The 26535-nt window shown below is 43.7% G+C and overlaps 1 protein-coding gene across 2 annotated transcripts; it reads left to right on the plus strand.

The window, feature by feature from the left end:
• Nucleotides 1-1435: 1435 nt before the first annotated feature.
• Ckap2l (cytoskeleton associated protein 2 like) lies at nt 1436-26535 on the plus strand. Of its 2 annotated transcripts, XM_041670475.1 has the most exons (9): nt 1436-1557; nt 2244-2310; nt 4628-4679; nt 8696-9930; nt 12805-13021; nt 18417-18572; nt 22425-22485; nt 23850-24045; nt 25361-26535. In XM_041670475.1, exons 1-9 carry the CDS (start codon nt 1521-1523, stop codon nt 25584-25586), a joined length of 2247 nt encoding a protein of 748 aa, XP_041526409.1. In that variant the 5' UTR covers nt 1436-1520; the 3' UTR covers nt 25587-26535. The 2 variants fall into 2 exon arrangements, with proteins under 2 accessions (XP_041526409.1, XP_041526410.1); XM_041670476.1 differs by lacking the exon at nt 23850-24045 and having other exon boundaries at nt 25361-25518.

Here is a 26535-nt window from a genome sequence, read left to right on the forward strand (position 1 = left end):
TATTCTTGTATGTAGCCCCAGTAAGACTCATCGGCCCACCAAGTTGGACTCTGGTGGTAGCCTCCTTTTGGCCTGTCTTGGAATCCCTATCAAAGTGAGTAGACATGCATGTTGTGTCTCCCCAGGAAATGTTTAGTCACACAAGGGGATGTCAGACTGTGAGACCCCATGGGGCTGCAGTTACAGGCAGCTTTTAGTTTTCTAAAATGAGTGCTGGGAACCAGCTGTGGTGGCCTAAAAAAGCAATACACGCTCTTAACCATGAGTGTCTTGTTCTTATCGTATTATTTATTGCCTTTCAAGCACTCATCTAATTAATTACCCTTATGGTAATGGTGGTGCTTTCTTTCTTCCTTCCACTCTTTCTTTTCTTTTCTCCATGGTTCTTTTTTCTTTCTGGTGGCTGCTTTTTTTTTTTTTTTTTTTTTTTTTTTGGTTTTTCAAGACAGGTTTCCTGGCTGTCCTGGAACTCACTGTAGACCAGGCTCATCAACGCGCTGTCTAGTGGACTTTTGGTAGCATTTAAACTTTACCTAGTTGATGTTATTTTGTTTAAATGACCTATTATGTTTTTGTGTTTTACTTCCATTCTTAGATTTATCTAAATTTGTGATTTAAATTTTCTCACTATTGTGAAATCTTCTTTGTTCTTTTTGTTTAAGCTCTTCTAACCTCTTGCTCTTCCAACCCTCTATGACATTCTTCTCCACGCCTCACTATCTTCTTCCTCTCTTTTCCTTAATCTCTGAGTGTGTTTCTGAGAACACTTTCAGAAGCAGTTTGATCATGGCCTAATCAGTGGAGCGATCCTTTAATGATTTTGTAATGTGATGCATTGTTGGGAACTAGTGAAAGGGACCTACTAGAATGTTCTAGATCCTTAGAGGGGTAGCTCACTTGCCCTTGCCTCTTCCTGTACTCCTGTTTCCTGTCCGAAGTAGGTAAAGAAAGCCTCCGTCACACATGCCCTCTGCCAGGATGCTCTGCCCAAGTGAAGAGACCAAGAAATCCTGGCTTGAACCCCCTGAAACCATATGCCAGTGTAAGTCTGTTAACTTGTTTCATTCAGGTATTTGGCCACAGAATGAAAACAATAACTACTACAGACCACTTTCACTTGGCATACTATTATTTGCAGCCAAAGCCAGACTAACTGATACAGAGCATTGTTTTTCCCTGTTTGTCTAACTGCCACAACTGTCATTATCTGGCTACAAAAAGCACTAAGCCTTTGCACGCCTGCCTGTCAACTCGAGCCTCATCCACCCGCGCCCGGAGCAGAGCCACAGCCGCGGAAGTGACCCGGCCACCGGCCGGCCCCGCCCCGCACGATCCTCCAATCGCAGCGCCTCGAGGAGGCCCTGGGGCCAACCGCCAGGCGCCCATTTCCTGTTATCCCGCCCTCTCTGGTTGGCGAATTTCAAAGTCGTGGAGCCAATGAGAGCGTCCGGACGCGCGCCTGGGTTCTCGGTCCAGAACAGGGCGCGCCCTTTGAAGAAAGAAACTGTCGCGGGAGAGTCATGGTGGGACCGGGCCCTACTGCCAGCGCAGCCGCGGGTAAGTGGGGTCGCCAGCCTCCCGCAGAAGCTTCCAGGCCGCCCCCTGCCTGCTTCAGCCTGCCCCAGGCTCAGATAGGTTCAGGTCGCTGGACCCGGGTCACCCAGCAAGAAATGACGCGCCCCGCGGCCGCGTGTGGACACCCAGGCATTGCTGGTGACGGCCGGAACTTTGACAGGAGTCAGGAGGCCGATTCTGCCTCAGTCCGTCTCCCTGCACCTCTGCAGAGCGACTGCTAAAATGTGGGCTGAGGCTTAGGGATATTGTGAACCCTGATCTCTGTGACCCCACCCCCATGGCACCTTCAAGGTGCGTGCGCTGTCCGCTCTCCAGAGCTCTTTTGCTGTTTTGTACACCGGCCTAGGCGCTACTTACTCAAGGGTTTAAAAATCTTGCTTTCAAATCCTGGCTTTACTGCCTATTAGTGGGTAAATTTAAGCATGTCATTTACCCTCTCAAACAGCAAAATACATCTTTGGATTATTGTGTTACTGTAAACAGTTTAGTAAAGAGCTTGGCATCAAGCTGCTGCCGTTGGTGTTGGTATTAATTTGACAGCAAGCATAACAGGTGACCTTCTCAGAGCCCCAATAGCTCCAGGAAAGTACCGTATTTTAGGAATATAAAGGGACTGGTTAAAATCTCACGTTAAGTTTCTGTTGATCGTTTATGTCCACGTTTTGCAGAAGAAAGATGGAGAAAACTCCAAGAGTACCTGGCAGCCAAGGGAAAGCTGAAGGATCCTAACACCAAGTGAGTTTACCGCCCTAATCGTTTTTGTTTTGTTGCTCCGGTTGCTAATAGCAATAAACAGTCCCAGCCCTTTTTGTTTCCGGTCTGTTTGACCTGCATGGTGATCTTGTAATAACATATTTCAGTCCAGGCATGATTTGAAAAAGAAATAAAAGAATCTGGGCAGTGTCTTGTCGGCAGAGGTTTAAGCATTATTTTTTTTTTCCTAATGCCCAAGGAAGAAAGGATCTACAGTATTACCTACCAGTTTTTCTGGTTCCTTTCTTTTTTTCTGGGAAAACTGGTTCCCAGCAAAGCAGTTTTTGATCGAGGTGCAAACTGGTTGCAGTGTTTGCTTACTAAAGCAGGGGCACTGGTTATAGTCGGTCCACAGGAGCGGTGCACCAACATCCTCCGGCTTGGTGATGTCCTTTGATGCTCTCCCGGCATATCCTTGAGGTGGACAGAACATAACCCCTTTATCCTTTTCTCTTGCCGGCACCTTGCCATCTTTGTCCTGTTATTTCTCTCTCTTGCTTAGCGTATTTTCCTCCGTTTGGCTGACGTGTGTGTCTGTGTGTCTGTGTCGTGCACGCGTGTGTGTGCCAGAGGGGAATGTTGGGTGTCTGCCCTATCGCACTTCCCCTATTCCCTTAAGACAGGATCTCCCACTGTCTGAAGCGCACTGTTTAGGTTAAGCAGGCCAGCACTCATTTCCACGCCTAGTGCCTAGGATCATAGGCACACTCATCATGCCCAATTTTTATGTGGCTGCAGGATATATGAACTAAGGTTCCCATGAGCGCAGGAGATCTGAACTAAGGTCCCCATGAGCACCGCAAGTACCCCTGAGCCACCTTCTTAGCTCCGGTGATTTTACCTTGGGTTTTTCCTCACCTCTACTTTTTTGATTAAATGAACTCAAATCATTTTCTCAGAAAATATTCATTTGGCACCTATAATGTCTCTCTTCCCTCCCTCCGTCTCTTCTCCCCCTTGCTCCTCTTCCTCCTCCCCTCTCCTGTGAATGGAACCCAGACTGGTCACATGCTGTACACCAAGCACTGTAGCACTGACATACATTCCCCAGGCCTGTCAATCACTGTTGATGCAGGAAGATGCGGAACTCACTAAGGCAGAGACGCCCCTGCCTTCCTTGACTTACCCTCGTCAATCTCTGTTATCTTGAGGTTTGGTCTGTGGAGATTGGGTCCTTCTCAGTTCTGCTCTGTCTTTGTTTCACTAGCTAGACTTCAGCTTCATGTCACGTCCTCACAGGTTCCAGAATCCACAGATGTTCTGGTCCCTTCCATGAAATGCTGTAGTGTTTACATGTAACCCATGTATATCCTTTTTTAGACTTGAAATCATCCATAAATTACTTATGGTTCCCAGTACAATGGAAATGCCAAGGAAATAGATTGATTTTGTGAATATACGGAGGGAAAGTCTACATGTTCGGTATGAACGCAGTTTTTCATATTTTTTTTAATCAAAGATTAGTTAAAATCCTAAATGTGAAACCCATGATCTGGAGACTTGGTTATATACAAACCCCTCTTCCCTTCTGAAACACTAAAAATGTATAGAACAAGGAAGTTTCTTAACAAAGCAGTTAATCATCTTTTCTCTCATGTCTGGCCCTCAATATTCAAGAACTGTTGCTCAAATAAGACTGTAACAATGAAGAGACCACATATATTTCATTAATATTATTAGAATGCTACATTTGTACATAGGATATCCTGAAAGAAAAAAATCACAAAAGGAATTGTTAAGAGCGTCTGTGGTCTTTGGTGAGTGGAATACAGGGCTAAGGAAGGGAGAGTAAGGTTACTTCTTATTTGTAGGCGGATCTTCTTTCTATGTGTTGCTTTCATTGGTTAATAAAGAAACTGCTTGGCCTAATAGGTCAGAACATAGGTGGGTGGAGTAGACAGAACAGAATGCTGGGAAGAGGGGAAGTGAGTCAGATGCCATAGCTCTCCTCTCCAAGATGGATGCAGGTTAGATTCTTCCTGGTAAGCAACTACCTCGTGGTGCTACACACATTAATAGAAATGGGTTAATCAAGACGTGAGAGTTAGCTAGTAAGAGGCTAAAACTAATGGGCCAAGCAATGTGTAAATGAATATGGTTTCTGTGTTATTTCGAGGGTAAGCTAGCTGGGATCTGGATGGATCTTTCTACACTTATTAAATAATGATTTTGATTTGTTTTACCCTATACAGAAATTCTATTGGTTTACAATTCTAATCATAATGTTTAAATCACTATTCTTTCCTAACTTTCCTGATTCTTCTGTGCCAAGCATTAATTTTATTTTCGTCTTTTATAGGCCTTATCTAAAAGCCAAGAATATCTGCCCCAAACCACCATCTTCTAAATATGTAAGTAAACAGCCCTATGAGAAGATCGCTTGTGTAATTTGACCTTGAACCCAGTACTTTTTAGGATAAAATATAGTACTGAACTAAGAAGCCTAAATCAAAATACCTTGTAAAACTAAGGACACAGGACAACGTGACCACTGCAACTCCTATTGGGGTGGCTCACATTTCCAGAGGTTCAGTCTGTTATCATCACGGTGTGACATGGTGGCACACCGGCAGACATGGTGCTGGAGGAGCAGGCAACAGGAAGTGGTCTGAGACACTGGGCATGGCTTGAGCATATATGAGACCTTAAAGCCCACCTCCACAGTGACACACTATCTCTAACAAGACCATTCGTACTCCAACAAAGCCACACCTCCTAATAGTGCCACTCTCTTTGGGGGCCATTTTCTTTCTAAACACCACACTGTCCTAGAAAAAACAGATATGACTGTTAATGTTACTGTTGTGCCCGTGTGTTGTGAGAGATGGGATTCAAAGAGATTACATCCTTGCCCTAATTATACAACCAGTAAGAGTCAAATCCTGTTTCATTCTGGCAATAAATTATATTGACTACATGGGCTACTTTAGGAATATACTGAGTTTTTAGAAATTATTCTGGAAGTATATAAAACCACTGATAAGGTGTGTATTAATGTCTTTTCCGGCCCTATCATGACCCCTGTTTCAATATATCATATTTTTATGTGTTTACGTCTTTTCTACTAAGGTCTCAGAATCAAGTATAGCCCATCTTTACACCTCCAGGAGTCTAGCACAGGGCCTTTTCTATGCTCTTGATTCACGCCTTCCTTACATCTTCTGAATTTTCTCCCTTCCATTCCAGATGCCCAGACTGAGTGAAAGTAAATTCAAAGCAATTATTCCTTCTTGTACATTGTTTTGTTTTTCAACGTGATCTGTCAGTTCTCAGATGGTTTAAAGGAATCAAGAGTCAGAAACGGAAGTTCTAAGCCTAACCCAGCTTCCAGCTGCCTGCCTGTACCTAGCCTTAGACAGCTCACTTTCTCTGCCAGATGACGGAGCTGAATTTATCTCTAAAATCTCTCTCGGGTCTAATGACCTGCTCTAAGTATGGCTTTGCTCTCTTCCTGAAGGGCTTGAGGACGGAATGACCAGTTCTACTACTTGTAAAACCTTAGTCATGTCAGGCCAATCTAAAGTCAAGATCTGAAAAATGTCCAAAAGAAACATTTGCTAATCACGTATCTTATGGGGATCTAGTATCCAGGATATATGACTCTTACAGTTCAAACAGTTAAAAGACAAATGACTCAGTTTTGAAATGAGCAGGGTCTGAGTAGACATTTCTCAAAGATGTTAAAGATTAGATGAAATGTTCAGTATTGTTAATCGTCAGGTAAATGCAAACCAAGATGACAATGAGGGGCAGGCCTGCTAGGACCGACTGATAATCCCAGATACCAGGAGGTTGAAAGCAGGGAGATTGAAAATTCAAGACCAGGCTGAGCAATTTAGTAAGACCTTGTCTCAAAATTAAAAGTAAAAATAAGTTTGGGACTATAGATCAGTAGAAAAATGCTTGCCTGGCATGTTTCAGACTCTAGGTTCAATCCCCGGTAAAACATGCATGCGCACACACCCCAAAAACCAACAATAACAAAACAAAAACAATGAGATGCTGCATCATACTTACTAGAATATCTACATTCAAAAGGACAAACAGTACTGGGGAGGAAGTGGAAACACTGGAGCCTTCATACATCATAGATGCGAACGTAACCTGGTGTAGCTACTTTGGAGAAAACTTTTACAGTTTCTTAAAAAGTAAGCGTAGATTTACCTAATGATTCTGAAATTCTTTAGGTTTATACCCCTAAAATTGAAAATGTATGCTCACCATAGAAACTGTACACAAATATTCATAGTAACATTATTTATAAACTCATAAACAGGGAAGCAACCCAAACGTTCATTAACTAACAAATGACTATGTATAGCCATACAAGGTAATATTATTCAACCCTAAACAAGTAATGGAGGGGGCATATTTGGAAACAAGGTTTAGGGGAACCACCCTATACTTAATACTAATTTTTTCGAAGAGCATAAAACTTCCCTAAAAAGAAGCTTTTTATATCTTTTAACTGGACTGGAGATATTGCTCGGTTGGTGGGTTGCATGCTCCACATGCATGAAGCTCATAAGTTAGGTGTGATGGCATACTGTGTAACCCTAGCACTCTGGAGGAGGTGGGAGGATTACTACTGTAAGGTCCCCCTTACTGCATATCAAGCTCAAAGGTAGCTAGGCTACATGAGACTCTTTTAGAACAAAAGTAGTAAAATGCTGATTCATGCTACAACATGAGTGAAATCTTGAAAATGTTGTGTGAGGAGGGAAACGAAGAAAGCCAGACACATCCACACAACACACGGGCACAAAATATTCAGTAATCCGACTATTTAAGGGCTCCATCTGCATAGGATGGGAAAGTAGCTTGCAATGCTGAGAGCTGTGGAGATGGAGATGGAGAATGACCACTGGCAAACCTTTCTGGGTGATGAAAATGTTCTGGCATTCTGTGGGGATCAGTGTACAACCTTGTAAACATTATAAAACTGCTGAATTGGAGGCTTTAAAATACTAAATTTTATGGCATGTTAATTAAATCTCAATTTTGTTAAATATATAAAAAATGCAAACCATATAAACACATTTGGACATTGTTATTTTTTTCTTATTTTTTTTTAAATTTTTTATTTTTTTATTTTTTTTTAACTTTTTTTTTATTGAGAAAAGAGAAAAAAAAAAAACAAATTTCCTCCTCCTCCCAGCCTCCCATTTCCCTCCTCCTCCTCCCACCCTTCTCCCCCTCCCCCCACTCCTCTCCCCCTCCCTCTCCAGCCCAAAGAGCAGTCAGATTTCCCTGCCCTGTGGTAAGTCCTAGGTCCTCCCCCCTCCGTGCGTTTCTAGGAAGGTGAACATCTAAACTGGCTAGGCTCCCACAAAGCCAGCACATTACGTAGGTTCAAAACACCGTGCCATTGTCCTTGGGTTCTCATCAGCCCTCATTGTTCGCCATGCTCAGAGAGTCCAGTTTTATCCCATGCTTTTTCAGTCACAGTCCAGCTGGCCTTGGTGAGCTCCCAATAGATCAGCTCCACTGTCTCAGTGGGTGGGTTATTTTACAACCCAACCTCTGTTTTGCCTCTCTCCTCTTCTCCCAATTTTTCCTCCCACACTTCACCCCCTCTGTGCCCACCCCCCAATCCACTCCTCCATTTCTGTTCAGGAAAAGGCAGGTCTCCCATGGATATCAACAATACATGGCTTATCAAGTTGCAGTGAGACTAAGCACCTGCCTTGCATTAAGGCTGGGTGGGGCGACCCAGTATGAGGAGTAGGGTCCCAAAAGCTAGTAGAAGAGTCAGAGACAGCCCCTGTTCCCACTGTTAGGAGTCCCACAAGAGGATCAAGCTATGCAACTGTCACATATATAGGTCAGTCCATGCGGGCTCCCTGGTTGTCAGTCTGGTCTCTATGAGCCCCTATGAACCTAGGTTAGTTGATCCTGTATGTTTTCTTGTGGTTTTGTTGTTGTTGCTGGTTTTTTTGTTTTTTTGTTTTTTTAATTTACTGAATCTACCTAGTTCTGTTAAGTTTAAAAGACTCTGACTTACTTCTAATAGAAACTCAAATTACAAAATCACCAATATACAAAAGTGAGCCTTCATATTCCGATTCATCTTTCTTAAATAACATCCTGAAATTGTTTTCTACCGTGCGCTTGAAGTTATTTTCATCATTTTAAAAGTTGACCTGTTAGCCAGGCCTGGTTGTGCACGCCTTTAATCCCAGCACTTGGGAGGCAGAGGCAGGCAGATCTCTGTGAGTTCTAGGTCAACCTGGTCTACAGAGTGAGTTCCAGGACAGCCAGAACTGTTACACAGAGAAACTCTATCTCGAAAATAATAATAATAACAAAAATAAAAGGTAAGCTTTGTTATAAGTTTTTAAATGTATTTTTTTCTTTGTATTTTCAGACTCCTGGACCCAAAAAAGATGTTTCTAGCCATGCTGTTTTGCCTGTCAGAACTACAAGACCCATCAACATTAAACTTCAGACTAAACCAGCCAGTATCACAGGGTCCCAGAAGCCAGAGTTGGAGCCACGAAAACTTGCAGACAAAGGGCTCACTTCAAGATGTTTTTCTTCTAACTCAGACTACAAACAGTCCAGCAAGAGTCAGCCGCAGCACAGGGCTACATCATCCACTACAGGACTGCCAAGCAAACCCAGGCGGTTCCCTGGGACCCAGGATTTGGAACCCAAAAGGCAGCAGCTAGCACATCAAGGAACTGCTGATTGCACCGATCCTGCAGCTAGGACCAGCGTCAAAAACCAGTCTTTGAAGGGCTTTCGGGATGAGATGAACAAAGAGAACTTGTTAGAACCTGGGAAGCCAGATCCCAACTTACACCCCAGAAGTAAGCCAAACACTGGCTCCTATAATCAATCCCAGAAAAGCCTGGCTCCTAAACAGATCTTGAGTAAAAGTTCGGTTAACCATACCATTCTGAAAGACAGAGCTAACAAACAGGTTGTTAGAAACACACAAGTCAGAGCTCACCCAGTGAAGTCGCAGCACCTCTCCACAGATGCAGATTCTGCACGACCTAGAGAAAAAGCCCCACGGACAGTTCCCCCTCCCTTCATTCCAGCCCATAATAAGACTCAGACATCAAAGAAACCCGTGGTCAAGGACACACAGGATGCAAAGGTTAGCAGGATTAAATGTGGAAGACCAACTGAAACTACGGTACAGCCACACCCTGCTACTGAACGGAAAGTAAAGCATACTAAACCTGGTTCCCACCCCAGCTTGCTTCAGGGAGGACAGAACAACAGACAGCCTCCCATCAAGCAGGATCAAAAAGCTGTGCAGCCTTGTCTTGGACCCCGGACATCATGCATTCTGCAGAAGTCAAGAGCCATAAGCCAGAGGCCTAATTTGACAGCTGGCAACTTTAATTCGGTCACTCTAAGCACCCCTAGCATAGGAGCAAATAAAACCCATAACCACAAATGCAATAGCATATTTCAACAAAAAGCACAGACTCTGGACTTCAAGCTCAAAAAGGTTCTTCCCCAGAGCCAGTTTCTGAGCAAGACTGCTCCCAAAACTCAAGCTGGTATGTCAGCCGCAAGTAGGAGAGGAGCCCCGAGCACCAGCCACATTCGTCCGTGTGTCAAAAAGACTCAAGGGGAGGACCGGAGGTACTTTGCTTTAATTCCGAGATACTGCAATTTAAGATTGTTAGGCAAACTGATAATTATTGGGGTTAGGACTGTGGCTTAGTGATAAAGCACTTGCCTAAATTCAACCCTCAGTACCACCAACAGACACATTTTTATACGTGCATATACACTTGATTGAGCAGTAGCTCCTAAGTGGTGTCTAGCTAGAGCCTGAAAGATAGGAAGCTATAATAAATATCAACACTTAACAAAACTAGGTGGCCCACAAGTGTTCTATAAATCATTCTCTATGTTGTCTATAAAGTTGTTTTGTTAAGATGGAAGTGGAACAGATTAGAAGAGAAGACATAGGAGGTGACAATATAGATTAGTCACCCCAGAAAGTTCCTGCAACAGATCAGGACGGGCTGAAAGTAGCCAGAGTAGTAAGTTCTCAAAGCTGGGAAGGAAGCAATCAGTGATTAAGTTTGGCTGTTAGCAGAGGAGTGGGAAGCTTCTATGAGCATGAGTGGGCCAGGCTGGGGAAGGTAAATGGAACCGGGAGGGGAGCTCTGGTCCGAGGCATAAGCAAGTGTTAGAAATTTGGTTCCCGGGATTGCTGGATCTATGTGTCATACATGGTATTGAGGTGAGCCAATGGATTTTGTCCTCTTTCTGCCCGAGACCAGTCACACTCCAGCGTGCAAATGAGCCTCCTTCGAGTGCACTTGTGTATACGTGGGTGGACTAGAACCTAGCTAGACTCCTGACAAGGGTGAAAGAGATGTGTAAAATTAGATGGGGGAGTGGGGGAGTCGGAGGAGGATTTGATCTCGGAACAGAGCCTTCTGCCCTCTTACAAAGACATAACTTCATGTTTGGTGGTGTGGTTGAGAGGGCAGGGCCAGGGCAGCTGATTGAATAGGAGTTCGGGGGAAATGCATCCATCAGTGCTGTCTCAGGTAAGACCTGAGAGTGATGAGTGACAGGTTGGTGTCACTTATTTGCCGTATTGACAGTGCATGGCACATTGAAAGTGGTTACAAAAGGAATAGATTCTGTGGAGACAGGTCCCTCCTCTCATGATGTGTGTCCCCCATCGCTGGCATTGTGCCAGGCTCAGATGGAGAAGGAAGATCGCCACTGCCTCCACCCTTAGAGAGCTTATAGTTTGGAGTATATCCGGGAAGTTTAGAGAAGTTAATCGTGGCATTGAAGGAGTGTGGGAGATTTTCTTCACTGTGATTAGAAGGAGACCATGGAGATAGGGAGGATGCTAGGGACAGGAGGAAACAGACTGTGCCTGCCTCAGCTTTGTTAGTGTGGAACAGTCCTGACTGCACTAAGCACTGTGCAGATTGTAAGATCACTTATCTAGATAGAATCAGAGGAAATGATAGTGACTTTGATTTATTTATAATTATTGAATTCTGTAAAGGGTGAAACTATAAAGACCAAAAGCAGATCAGTGATTCTCAGGGACTGGAGACTTGAGATAAGCTTGGCTCTCTGAATTATATATTGATTATAAGTACAGTCGAGTGGTCTTGTGTATTCATACCCACAGAATCACACTCTTGAAAACGGTGAGTTTTACTGAACTATCATTGAAAGCTTGTGTGTGCCAGGCACTGTGCTAGGCACCGGACATCCACTTCTGCCTTCATAGAGCTTGTGTCCTAGTGGAGGAGACAGAATAGGAACACGCTGGTTAAATAAGACAGGATAATTGCAGATCATTCCTCTTTAAGCAAGGACCATTTGAACAGACGACAGAAGATACAAGACCCTGAGGCAGGAATGAGCCTGGATCAGGGAACTGAGAGGCTGCCAGAGGGTAGCGAGGGAGAAGCTGTGATGTGGAGTTGGAAAGGGTGGCAGGACAGCCATAGAAAACACGGTGGATATTATTTCAAGAGCAATGGGACGCTGACACAGCCTACTTTATATCCTACCGATGCAGGGGCAGAGAGCAGCATGGTGGTCATGGGGACAGAACCAGTACTAAATCTGTACAGTGATGAGTCAGGCCTAAGAAAAAGCAACTACTCAAAGACAACTGAGTTTAGGGCCTACTGTTCATCAAAATAAGGAAACCAGGAAGGGATTTGGAGGTAACTGTCAAGAGCCTAGTTTGGGCAGCTTTGAGCTGAAATGCCTGCTAGACAATAAAAGATACCAATGAGACAGTGGATTTAACATGGTTTGGGGCGCCATGGAGTGATCTGAAATCTGAAGTGGGCGTTTTCTGATCACTGATACACAGTTGTGACGTAACAAAACTAGAGTATCTACATCTAGACACTTGGTATCCACAGCCCTCCGAAATAATAGACTGTTTGTGTAGAAGTAGGAGTGGAAGACTATGCGGAGAGGCAGACAGCCAGCACTGGGGCTCGGCACTGTCAGACACCAAGTACTCATGGAGAAGAGAACCTAGGGTTATTGATTAATATAATACACACAGGGTCTCGTGTGTAGTCAGAACACTAAGGGACTGGGGTGAAATGGGTTACTATGAGCACCAAGACCCTGTGGAAGAAAGAATGCAGGTTTGGTGGGTCAAGGTGGCCAGAAGCTTTGGGTGGCAGAAATGGAGTACTGGGGTGTCTTAAGGACAGGTGATATCCAAGGAAGCACACGAGGAAATGAAGACTTAGAGGAAAATAATGAAACATAATTAGAATACAGGTATCCAAAACTGAAGAGCCAATCGGCCCTCTGCAATCCCAGCAGTTCTGTGACGTGGTCAGCCCAGCATGCCCATTGCCCATTGCAGACCGTTCCCCATTTTGTCCTGACCTTGTCTACAGTGGAAGGTTTAGTTATGCCCAGTCTCTGCCTGTCGTCTATTTTAGAAACAGACGAGGAAGGAAAGAGGGAAAGAACTAATCCCCTCCCATCACGTTACAGGAAACAGCTGGAAGAATGGCAGAAATCTAAAGGGAAAACCTATAAACGCCCTCCCATGAAGTTCAAAGCCAAGAGAAAAGTCATAGAAGAGATGAACATCTCATTCTGGAAGAGCATGGAGAGGGAGGCAGAGGAGGAGGAAGAAAAGAAAGCCCAGCTGGAGCTGACCAGTAAGATTAACAATACTCTGACAGAATGTCTGAGGCTCATTGAAGAGGTGAGTGAGAAGCCGGAGCTGCAGAACTCCGGCCTGCAGTCAGCCCTGGTGCTTAAAGGTTTTCTTACAGAACGGAGGAATAGCCTGCCCCTCGGCAGAAACCCAGCCGCCCTTTCTAATACAGAAGCATACTTATAGGAGCAGCAGGAATGCTGGGGAAATGCACTTACGTAGCAGCTCAGAGATGCTAGGAAATTAACTGAGACCATCTGACTCCCGAGAGAACTCTCTCCGGGTGGCAAGGTCCAAAGAGTAAACAATATATCGATGGATTGAAATCTAAGTCAACGTGCAAGGCTTTTTTTTTTTCAAATTGGAATTTCCTAAATAGTTTCGGTTGGGGACTGGTTTAAGTTTTGTTTATTTTTATTTTATGCATGTGGATGCTGTATGTATAGCTGCATCCTGTTCATGCAGTGCCCATGATACAGAGGGCATCAAATCCCCTGGAACTGAAATTACAAATGGTTGCCAGCCACCATCTGGGTGCTGCAAATCAAACCCTGGTCCTCTGGAAGAATAGCTAGAGCTCTTACCACTGAGCCATCTGTCCAGCGCCCCTAAGTACTTTTGGCGGCTAGAAATGGTATTTAAATTGTGTGGTGGAGTCTACAGATCAGGGTAAAGTGGACGGTAGACAAAGGGCCAGAGACTTGAGCAATTGCCTTAATGAAAATGAATGAATAAAAACTGATTCGCTTAACTCTGGGCAGAGAGTGAGAAAGTAAAAGTCAGTGTGTTCTGCTTGTGCTGGACTTGGGGAAGGGCAGGGGACCTTGTTTTAATTCTCTCAGTGCAGACAATGTTTAGCTGTTTCTCCTTTGGGATGGAACTGCAGAGCTCTGTATCCAAGTTGCTTTCTTGTTTTCATTTTAAAAATACATGGATACATTCTTTTGTGTGGGGGGTGGGGGGGAGGCACACTTCTGTGTGCATTTGTGTGAAGGCCAGAGGACAACCCCAGGGTCATTCCTCAGGCACGATCTTTCTTGTTTTGGGGGTAGGAATTGGTTTGGTTTGGGGTTTGTTGTTTGTTGTTTTGAGGGAGGGTCTCACGGGCCCGGGCAAGTCATGGTTATCGTACTTCACGTTTTATATGTGTTTTCCTAGTCTTGATCAAATAAGCCGGGTATTTTCCCTTTCTCTCTCTCTCTACGCTCTGAAAACGGTCTGCGCATCTTTTCACATGACTGGTTCACGTTTCTTGGGCTGAATGTATAGTGACCCTGTGCCCTTTTTTAAAGTCACTTGTTGCAGGAAGATCACAGATTCAAGGCCAGCCTTGAATGAACATAGGAAGTTCAGAGCCAGCCTCAAATACATCGTGAGCCCTATCAAAAAGCTAAAGGAGGGGGGCAGATTTGCTGAGGATTTATTTCTCTGATCTGTTTAAAGTGTACAAAATCTTTCGGATTCCAGAAACTGTTTTCTCGTTGTCAGTGTCTGTACCTGTCCTGTCAATTGTTATTCTTTGCTTCTAGTTAAAAGCTTAGATGGTTAAGCAATCTTAGTTTCTTATAAATATGATAAATACTCTAAATTTTCCTCCTAATGTGAAAACAAAATAAGAAGCTTCTAAATTTGCCTCCTGATTTTCCTTTCTATTCTCTGTCATATTTAATAGTCTTATCAGCCAGGGTCATCTCGCCGAAACAGGATGCCTTTCTCTAGTGCACCACCTTACAGAAATCCTCACGTGTTCTACCCAGAAGTTTCCTGAAGCCTGGCTGGTCCTGCATTTTATAGAAACTTCACAGCATGTGCATGATTGATCACCTTGACCTGCATTCCCGTTAGTAACAGCTTATCCTTCAGTCCCTCTGCAGGGGCTGGGGGTAGGACTGAAGCCCCCCCCCCCCATTCTGCTTGCCAGTTGTCCTGGTACCGGACACCATCCCGGGGCTACCTGGGCACTGCCAGTCATCAGCTAGTTCATTAAAGGACTGTAGGAGCTACATGCCGGAAAACAGAGGAAGACCGCATAGGTGATTCACAGTACCACACTAGAAGAGGCGAACTTGGGAGAAAATAGGACTCCAGCTTCCACTGGGTGTGCCCCCCAACAAACACTAGTGTTTTCAGGACAAGAGGAGTGTCGGAGCCCGCACAGCAGAATTCAGCTGGGGCTTCCCTGGGAGGGGGCACTGAGGCCGAGGAGATGTTAGATTAAGAGAAATGAAGACAGAAACAGGATAGACCGGGAGGACTGAAGGTCAATACCAGAGAGCCCCGAGTTCATTCCTCAGGCAGCATGTATACTAATTGTAATCAAAAGGCAGACCAGAGAGCAGCACAGTCAGCTAACCGCCTCCCTGCACTGTCCTCGGGAGGAGTTCAACAGGTGCATCATCTTACTCGGCTAAGCAGCTTCTAATCTCTAACAAGGAGTGCCTCTGGCGGCACACACCAGCCCAAATCTTAATTGAAAATGTGCTCTTTCAGCTGGGCAAAAATGCTCTTTCCCATAGGCTTAGTCAGAACTTTCTCACAGCCCTCAAGGTTACTGGGAAAAGCAGAGCAGGCAAGCTTGAACTCAAATGACTTCTTTAAGTCAGAAATGACTCCAGATGGAAACTGAGTCACACGTGGGCTCCCACAGAGGAGGGAGTCTGTGGGCCTAGGGTTCAACCTTGAGGAACGACCACTACCCCAAGGTGCTCCTACTGCTGAAGAAGCCCAGTGGTATTTTGTGACCGTAAGGGGGTGGGATGGCTAGAACCAGCCTCCTTACCTAGTGGTGGGGTACCGTTGCTAGGATGACAGAGCGGCTGGAAAGACTCCGTCCTTCACTTGGGCAGTCTCCTTCTATTCTTCAGCCAGACAGCTCTACAGGGTTCCAGCCCAGCATCAAGACACTGGACAAAAGTGGGGTTTGGGCTAAGTTGAAGTAGTTCACTGAATAGCTGGCTGGTGCCCCACGTATTCTCACTGCTTCTGTTTGTTTCTTAACTCTTATATCTTAAATTAATCCATTTCTATTCAACTGTGACCTACCTGTAAGGTTCCAGTGTGTCTTTCTGCTTTGGCAGTTACATAGCGTCTCTCTGACTCTGCCTACTCTCTCTATATATCTCTTCCTGCCTGTCTATATTCTGCCCTGCCATAGGCCAAAGAAGCTTCTTTATTCACCAGTGGTATTCACAGCATACAGAGGTGAATCCCAATATCATTATCTGCGAAATCTTTTTCATCTCCAGGTTTAAGTTCCTGAGCTGGTGTAGTTTAGGAACACATCACAGATGTATACAGACTGAAGACTGCTCTAAACAGCAGGTCTCCTCTTCCACAGTTAGTGATGGCTCATGTATGCGCTTATTCCGGACACTTGACTGTAATTCCATTGACAGGATCCTCCTGTGTTTGTGTTCATTTTTATGTTTCATTAAAAAAAAAGTTATAAGTTGATGAAACAAAATAACATAGCAGAAGTAAATTCGGACATGTTTGCTAATGACACTTGCCAACTTTGAGTCAGTGTGCTTAGAAAAGTACCCTTATTTTGCCCTCATGCTGAGTTCATAGTTTGGGGAGAAGTTCTAACTACAGGTTATTTTTTCTAGAAATGTTGAAGTTCCTGCTTTATTTTCCTCCTTGCATCTGGAATTACTAGTTTACTGAGTTTTGTTGAGCTGAGTCTCATTCCTCATAAGTAATCTCTTATTCCCCTTTCCTCTCTGGGTGCTTTCTAAGTTATGTTTTTATCCTTGGTTTTCTCATGTACATACATGCTCACATATATGCATGCATGCTAGTTAGCTCTCCAAGAACCTTCAGTGTAAACAATTGTGAATCTCTCTTGTTTTTTGTTTTTGTTTTGAAGACAGGGTTTCTCTGTAGCTTTGGAACCTGTCCTGGAACTCACTCTGTAGACCAGGCTGGCCTCGAACTCACAGAGATCCACCTGTCTCTGCCTCCCGAGTGCTGGATTTAAAGGCATGTGCCACTATTGCCTGGAGAATCTGTCTGTTTCTTGGTTTTTTTTTTTTCCTTGTGTGACTCACGTGAGTGTGTGTTCAACTTTGTTCTCAACCTTCAAGAAATTCTTTTATATTGATACTGAAATTAGTAATCAGTAGATGTGCCCTTGGGAATTCTGAATTTGGATTTTGTATTGTTTGTTTCTTTGTTGTGTTTCACTGGGGTCCGGGAGAATTCCTCATGTGCTCGTTCTGTGATGGCGATAGTCCCTTGCCACTCCACTGATGCTGGCTTCTCGGCTCCCTCATTTTCTGCACTAGTGTTCATTCCTCCTTGTTGAGCTGTATGTAGCTTCTATATTGTGTTGGTCTGCTTCACTGCTGGTGTGTCTCGGTTGGGAGTGTACATGTCTGTCCCCACATCTCCAGAGGAGCTTCTGAGTGCGGCAGTGTGAGTGGCACAGCTCGGCAGGGAAAGGTGTCCCAGCAGCCGGGAGCCCAGGAACACCACAGAGTCACAGCACACAGCAAACCCGGTGCAGGAAGATTAGGAGGAGGGAAAACACAAGGAGGGTGGCTGCCTTCGCTCAAACAAGAAACAGCAGCAACTGCACAGGATAGAGAGCTTAGAGTTTCTTGGGAAAGGGGTGGAACTTTTCAGCGTGGAGCTTTCCAGGGTGGAGATTGGTGGATTTCATGTCCAGAGACTGGGTTTTTAGTCTGTAGGGTGGGGCAGGATCCAGCAGCTAGGGAAATTAAGAGTGTTCTGTGGGTGGCACCTGGCAGTCAGAGGTCCTGGGGGAGGGACCTAACCACTCATGTGGCTGGAGGGGCTTATAAGCAGAACCTAGACTTCTGAGTGCGGTGACTCACTCTTGGTCCTAGTTCCTGTTGTAACCCTGCCCTGGACCTAAGCCAGAAGCCATTTCTAAGTCCCTTTGTGTGGAATCTACCTGCATGAATATCCAGCACACCCGCACGCACACTCTACCCTGAACTTTGCACACCTCTGCTGCTCTTGATACGTGCTGAGGTTAGTCCTAGGGAGAGTCTAGCCTTGACTCGTTGTTCACAGTACTAGGAATATGTGGTATTTTGAATATTTCAATATGTAAGAAGTATTAATTACTCTAGGTCTCGATTCTGTTTGAGTCTTTCATCCCATAAAAATATAGAACATATTCTTTACTTTTATGCAATGGTAAATGTTTTTCTTTCTATTCTGCCTTGTGTAACTCTTAAAATATAAAGGTTAATGTTAAAAGTTACTGAAATGTACAATTAAGATGGGGACATTTTATGTATTATATATTTACTATGTATCACTAAAATTGAAATTTTAACTTCAGAAAAATTAATGACCATACCCTTCAGAGATATGAAGGTTAACAGTGAACTATTATAAAAATTGTAATATATATATATATATATATATATATAATAGTTGTAATAATTATATCTTATATTTCCTTTTCCAGGGTGTATTTCCTAATGAAATATTTACCATCTTGTCCAGCATTCCTGAGGCTGAAAAATTTCCCAAGTTCTGGGTCTGCAAAGCGAAGTTACTGGCAAGTAAAGGCCCCTTTGATGCTACTGGGCTGTATGAAGAGGCCATCAAACATGGGGCAGCAGTGAGTATCTGTCTTGGGTGGATGACTGAAAATTCTCCTTCATGTGCTTGGTTTCTTTGTTGGTGGTGATAAGATGGTTCTTTAACACAGTGTTAAACTTGCATTCCTAGGGGTGAGAGAGGGTGACAGGGGAAACATGATCAAAGTGTTACATGCACGTGTGGCAATGGCATGGTGAAACCTGAAACCCACAGTTTTGTACAATTAATGCATCCTAACCAAAACCTCCTTCACTTCATAAGGCAATCACAGAGTCTGAAGTAGGATATATTCTTATCAATGCATCCATTAAATTATTTCTTAGAAAGTAGGGTTACACTTAGACCAATAGAATTTTGGTTTTCTTGTCAAGTGCCCAAATCTCACTTAGCACTAATTGTAGACTAGCAGTTTGGGACGTAGCAATGGAAAGTTAGAATAGTATCAAGATCAAATAGTTAGAAAGACTTAAATTCCATTAAAGTCAGAACATCTCTAGTCCAGAGTAATCAAGTAGCTTACTAATTCTAAAAGCAAACAGAAACCACCGTTTACAGATTTATTTCATGAAGAATATATCAAATAACCTCATAACTCTTTTGACTTAACTGTTGTTTTCCTCCCTGATCCCGCCCCGTGGCACCCACTTCCATGACCGTTCACAGAGTTGTTCATCCACACAGTTTCACCTGGTTATGCCCTCCTCACCCCCGCTCCCTTCCCAACTTCTGCTTCCCAGAGAAAACTGATTCCATTTTACCTCTGTGGTTTCAGAGAACATGCTGGTGTTGCTGTTTCACTTTTAGACATAATGTGTAAACTTGAAGATGGAGACAGCCATAACCCTCATTAACACAGCTCTTACCATGTCCCGGGCCTCACACACACGTGCCGACAGCTCTGTCTGTCCCTGTGGACCTTTGCCATACTCTGTGCTTCCGCTAACACCGTGTGGGAATTCTGGCACTTTGGTGTCCATATTGGTATTCATATGTAAGAAATGCATGGTGAGGCTGGAGAAATGGCTCAGTGATTGAGAGCACTGACTGCTCTTCAAGAGGACCAGGGTTCAATTCCCAGCAACCATATGGCAGCTCACAACTGTCTATAATTCTAAGATCAGACATAGACCGTGTACGCAAAACACCAATGCACATAAAATAAAAATGAATAAATTTTTAAAAATACATGGCTGTGCTAGGCTAGGGGATGTGCACTATGATTGCTTTGCCTTTCAAACACATCTTCTGCTTTTCCTAGAATTAGTTTTTTTGTCTATGCTTTGTTTTCTGAGTATTTATTATATAACTAATTTTCAGATTCTTGAATTTTCTAAATAATGTCAAGACTTGAGATAATCTATTGATTCTTCTTAGCGACTGCTCTAGTTTATTCCAGCTTGGGCAGGCAGCTCTCAGCTCCGTCTGCACCGGCTGTCCTCCTGGTTGTACCTCCATCACTCGCAGACACTCTTCACACTTCTTGAGTGAGCTGTCTCTCTTGTTTCCTGCATTGCCTCTTTCTTCTTCTCTAGTGGTCTCCCCCACTCTTACTGTTGTTTATTCTCCACTATTCATTGAAGTATTTATTCAGATGCTGGTGAAGTCGGGGTGTGTGTGTGTGTGTGTGTGTGTGTGTGTGTGTGTGTGTGTGTGTATGTGTACACACAGATAAATTTGAAAGTTATGGAGCCTGGGGAGATAGCTCATTCAATAAAGTGCCTGCTGAAGAAGCATGAAGATCTGAGTGTGATTCCTAGCACCCAAATAAAGTAACCAGTCTTGGTGGCACACACGTATACTCCCAGCACTGGTGAGGCAGAGGCAGGTGGGTCCCTGGAGCTTTCCGACTGACCAGCCTGGCCTAATTGGTGACGCCCAGATCCTAGTGAAAGATACTGTCTCAGAAAAACATGGTGGATGGTTCTTAAGGAATGGCAAAGGCTATATGTACACATGCATACACAGTAAATGTGCATGTACATATATTGTACATATATGCACGCGCACACACACACATACACACCAGCCCTGGCCGCATGTATGGGACTTCCCAGGAGGGTGATCTGGATGGCTGCACTGGCTGGTTAGAGAACCCTTAGTATATTCAGGTCTTTCCTCTTCAGCTGATCAGATTCTCTAAGGAGGTTTGGCCAGAAACTATGCTGCCAGTGTTGGGGGGGGGGGGGTCTCCTCAGCCTGGAGATTTTGACTTATCCTGTTTTCAGGTAGACACCCACCCCAGACTTGCATGCTGTCCCTCGGGAATGTGGAGAATATAGCCCAGTTTTCTGTTAGGGTGAAGTGGGTAGGGCACAGTCACCAGTCTGCGCAGGGTCAGGGTATAGGGTAGAATTGGAGGTCTGAGTCTTAGGTCGATGTCCCAAAGGCCTTTCCTCCTGTTCTTGAGTTTGGAAGCTCTGGGATAGCATCAGGCTTTTCCTCAAGCACACTCCTGGCCCAGGATTCACTCTCAGGCCAGCAGGCTGTCCTCGCCATCATTCCAGCTTCCAAAATCTTGTCGCTGTTTATTCTTCCCTTGTCTCTTTTTAATCCTTTATTTTCATTTCAGTAGAATTTCAAGAGAGATTAGAAATACATTTGTTTTTAGTCTACCATCTTTAAGAGAAGTCTATACAAATATAAAACATACTTCATGAAGCTGGGCTTACTGCTGTAATCCCAACACTTGGGAGGCTGAGACAGAATTACCATGAGTTTGAGACTAGCCTAGTCTTAGCCTGACTTAGCTTAGAAATTAATAATAAATTATGCTTGGTATAAGTATTTTATAATGTGGATTCCTTACCATACAAGTGTGTAGTCCCCACTTCAGAAGCTTACAGCATAACCTGCTGTTTGGTTGGCTTTGTTCTTTGGTTTGGGTTTTATTTGTTTGTTGTTTGTGTTGGAGTGGGGTTTTTCATTTAGTTTTGTTGCAGCAAATGTGTGGTCTCACCTTGTAGACCAGGCTGGGCTGGAACTCAAAGATCTGCCTGCTCTTACCTCCAGAATGCTAGAATTAAAGGTGTATGTTACCGTGCTTGGTCAGTTCTCTCTCTCTCTCTCTCTCTCTCTCTCTCTCTCTCTCTCTCTCTCTCTGTGTGTGTGTGTGTGTGTGTGTGTGTTTGTGTGTGTCTGTGTGTTACTAATTTGATGTAGACTACCAGGTCAGGAAAAAAATTCCAACTACAGTACTACCAGGAAAAAACAAACAGTTGCCTTTGTGGTATGCTCTGTGGTGTGGTTTACATGCTTTTCTGTGCAATGGAGTTTTTTATTTACTTTTGCTTGGTTGATTTGTCCTGATGATTAAGATACATTAACTAAAGAAAAGAGAGAAAGAAGAGGCCAGGGAAAGATGCAGAAAAGGCTAAAAGAAAAAAACGGCTACGTAATGGGACTTTAGGTAAAACTCTTCCTTGAGTTTAACTATGGTTCAAGCTTTCTGAAATACACCACATGCCTTTATCATGAAAATAAGAATTAAACTGACAACAGCAGTGCGTGGTGCTTTTTCTGTCCCTACAGTTAGCCTTATGTCTTTAAGCCAGAATCTTTATGTAGGAAAATATCTTTAATGATATGATATAAATTAATGGGAAAAGAGAATTTGATTAGAGAAATTTATTATGAACAGCTTTGAACACATCTCTGAATGAAATTGAGTATGCCGTTTAATCAACATTTTCTGTTTCTTCATTTTGCTCATGAATCTTTAAAGCTAAATCATTTTAAGTGTTTATCTCTGAATTTGCAATTTAAAAAGAAAACATTTTTATTTCAGAAAGTTTATTTGATGCTAAGCAGAAGTCCTTAGCTCAGTTTTTCCGTGAATGCTTTTAATACCCGTTGTTTATTTTGTTGCCTCCAGCCAACGCAAGAACTGAGGGAAGTTCTGAGCCGCCTCCAAGACTCAAGCAGAAGCACAGAGGGTATGGTTAATTTTGTATTCGAATTCGTTCCCTTGAGAACTGCAAGTAAAAGTCATTGTGGAACATGTAGGGGATGGGAGGAATGAGTCTCTGAAACACCTCCCACCTCTTGGTCTTCATGACCTGGCATTTTTAGCTATAATTTTCCCCTGATTTATTTCTATAATTACAAGTAAATATATACCCAACCCTGAACAAAAGTTTTGTCCGCCACAGCAGCCTGGACTAGTGAGTCCTCTGTGAGAAAACACAAATGACAGTTTATCAAAAGAGACGCAGACAAAAGGAAGAGATGTGGTGGTTTAAGTGTGTGATTAATCATCCCTAAGTTACCATCACTCATCTAAATTCATGTTGTCTTTCAAGAGTCTCTGCCCTTACTTGGCCGTCACTGTCACTATGCCAAACTCAGTGGCATATAATAAATGTTCAAGATACATTTTATATGAGTGGAAAGGGAAAATGTGCTTTGTGTATTGAAAATCCAATGGGCTCTTATCCTAGATGACAAATATTTTCTCCTTTAAGAATAGCTTTAAGGGGGCTGGAGAGATGGCTCAGTGGTTAAGAGCATTGCCTGCTCTTCCAAAGGTCCTGAGTTCAATTCCCAGCAACCACATGGTGGCTCACAACCATCTGTAATGAGGTCTGGTTCCCTCTTCTGGCCTGCAGGCATACACGCAGGCAGAATATTGTATACATAATAAATAAATTAAAAAAAAAAAAAGAATAGCTTTAAGGTGGCCATGCTGGCTCATGCCTGTAATGCCTTGTTTCAAGGCCAGCCTGGACTACAAAGTAAGACCTTTAAAAAGGGCATGGGGTGGGGGCTTAACTAAGGACTGTGAAGTCATGTGGAATAGCAGCTAAGTAGCTCGTAATCTGAGGAACAGAGTAGAACTGTCCCATGGTGAGCTCGGAACAAGACTATATTTGCTCTCTCCTGAGAGTTAACAAGCGATCAGAATGTGGTCAGTGCTAAAAGGAGATCAGGGATCTATCTTTAGTTGGCAAAAATGCCCAAAAGGTGTCTGGAGAGCTGCTTAGGGAGGTGACCTGATGCCATGGGCGTTGCAGTAGAGTTTGGCAGGAAAGGGGGGTACTAGGAAAAACTGGAGGAGAGTAACAGTGGGTGGATATGATTAACATACATTTTATAAATGTATGAAAGTTTCAAAGAATAAAAAAATACTATTTTTTAAAATACAGTAAGAAAAAACAAATATAAATGCCAGTTGGAGTCGTACCTCTTCATGAGGGTCACTGTGAAGTCACTGTGTATGTTGCCTCCTTGTTTTATTGATATTTAGTTTAATTATTAAATTGCTTAGCTCTTAATTCCCTTCCTGGCCTTGTGTACACAGCAGTCACCTCTGACTCGTTAGCTGCTGGAACTAATGTCACATCTGTGGACGAGCCAGCCGAGAAGGAGGAATGTGGGCAGTCATGTCTTTCTCTAACAGAGGGAGAACAGGTTACAACAGCACCGCCAATACCGCCAATAACTGCAGCAGAATGGGATAACCCTGGCATCAAACTCCAGATCGCCGCAGTCCCGAAGTAAGCAAACTCTGGCAGGCTCTTGATCGCAGACCTGTCTCTAGTTGAGCACAGTTTCCTTTGCACCCATCCAGGGAAGCAATAGTTTGTAGACACCTCTGCCTCAGATCCAGGAGACCACGATGTGAGGTTAGGTCAGCAATTTATCTCAGAGAGCGCTTGTGACCCCGAAAAAGCGATGAGGATCAGTGCCAAAAGGAGATCCAGGATCCATCTTCAGTTGGTTATAGAGGTTAGAACCATTGACAGGCAAGTCGCACGGCCCCTCCTCCCACCCTGAGAAGACATGACTGCAGTGGAGTCATGCTGCAGAGTCCCGGGTGCTGGCCTTGTGAGTTAGTGTGGGAGAGAAGGGCGTGGCCAACCCTGTGAGAACGAGGCTACTGAGGATGTTACAGTCAGAGACTTCTAGAGCCTTCTGTTTCCTACGAGCTTATGTCCAAGGCAGAGCTGCACAGTTATTTTAAGGCAGTGTGGCAATGTATCGATGTCATTTCCGAAACGTTTAGTATCTCTCTTCTCTCGTCATGATTCTGAAAGGACTCGACACAGGAGTACCAACTCAGTGGTGTGTCTTCCTTCCCTGGAAAGCACAGCTAGACTAGCCCCTTAGCCGTCGTCGTCCCACTGCTATTGGTCATGGATGCTTGGAAGCAGTCAGTCAGTCTAAAGCTCGCCTCCCATTGGCTCCAGAAATACTATTATAAACCCTTTTTAGCAGACCTGCCTGCTAGTTCTGCATAAGCTAATACGGCCAGCAGTTTTGTGAATTTTGGATCGGTCATGTATATAAAACTTGCTCCCTGAATGCATTGGGACGTTTACAAGGAAGATTCCCAGTTGTTCAGTAATACATGGTTTGGTCCAACATCTTAATAGATTTTGAGTAATCTGTAGTCAACACTGGAGGGACTCTTAGAATCAAGTTTTGTGGTAGGCCAGTTTCCTCACAACCTGCAAAAGTTTATGAGATAAATAGCAACTGTAAAGCAGTTAACTTCAAGTCAAAACCATTTTCACCCTGCAGTCATAAGATCTAATGTTCACACCATCTAGGAGCACACATGTGGCCACCATCCAGTGCTTCCTGAGCATCAGGGAAAGCCACTGTGGGTTGAGAACTACTCCTGATTTGTCTCTTGGTCGCTTACAGTGAAGTAGCCATGATTTATTGTGGAGTAAAAGGCAAAGAGTAAAAACAGAATGTTGCCATAGCTCTGAACGCATCCTTTGGTCTCTTTAAGAATATGTAGTATTTATGGTATATATATTCAGAATATTTGGTATATTTCAGAATATATGGTATATATTTCAGGATATGTGGTATGCCAGAAATGCAAGACATGAAGCTTATCACTCCCGTGAGGCGCTCAGCGAGGATCGAGCAAGCAGTGGCCCGCTACCCAGAAATGCTGCAGGATCATGACGTCGTCGTGGCTTCTCTTAATGAGCTCCTGGAAGTGGACAAAACAGAGTACTTTGTCTTCCGGGAAAATGAGGCTTTACCTGTGACACTAGGTTTCGAAATCCTTGAATCATGATCTTTTGATTTTTTTTTATTTTTTTTATTTAATGAGTTTTTTCCAGGGCTTGTATGAGATAAGAGATGCTCTTGTCAAGAAGGCCTGAGGTAAGAGATGCTCTTGTCAAGAAGGCCTGAGGTAAATGTGCACGGAGACGCCAGGATGCAGAGCAGAGACTTTGTGTCTGAGGAAGCAACGCGTGGGTTTACTCTCACACTGTATATCCCATGGAAAACTTGTGGCTCGTGTGTTTGGTTATATACTTTGTGATAGTTTTCCGGCATACATAAGTTTCGGAGTATCAAATATTTTATCTCAAATGTAGAAAAGAAAAACCATACTTTGTTGATCTACTGTAATTCTATTTTTGAACGCAAAGGTTGATGCTGTAGAGTGACTGACTGTTCTTTTGCCATCCACCTTAACCTAGGAAGGCAGATGCCTCGGGTGGGAAGATTTGAGTTTGAAACCAGCTCACCAGGCGGGGTGGTCGAACCTCACACATCAGGAAGGTTAGGTTAGCCATGTCTTCACTCGGTTTCCAGGTGACATTCTTGGAGTCCTTTGACCTCTGTCACAGTGACCCTATAGGTGAGAGTGACTCATGTCACTGAGTGGGTCTCCTCTAGTGAAGCACAACCCAGAGTTTCGTGGCTAGCCGGGTTTTTCTTGGGCACAGTCCTCATTTTGCCCTTGTTATTCAGAAATGCTTCAAGTGAAAAGAGAAGTTGTGGAGACACTTGCTGCATCCATTGTTTTCAGGAGACTCAGCCTGAAGAGACTGTGAATCCCAGAGACTATGGCAGGGGTTTTTCTTCTCCTTGGGTCACTGCTCTTAGAGAGGAAAACCAGAGTTGTTTTGTAAATATAATGTATAGAAAGCCTACTTGGTACGTTTTAAATTTCAGCCTTGTTACTCTTATTACTAAGTAATATCTAAAAAAAAAAACATTAAATAGTTGTTCAT

This window comes from Microtus oregoni, unplaced genomic scaffold, assembly GCF_018167655.1.
Source record: "Microtus oregoni isolate MIOR12 unplaced genomic scaffold, Mior012 000020F_ref0000438, whole genome shotgun sequence".
In the NCBI taxonomy this organism is placed as follows: domain Eukaryota; kingdom Metazoa; phylum Chordata; class Mammalia; order Rodentia; family Cricetidae; genus Microtus; species Microtus oregoni.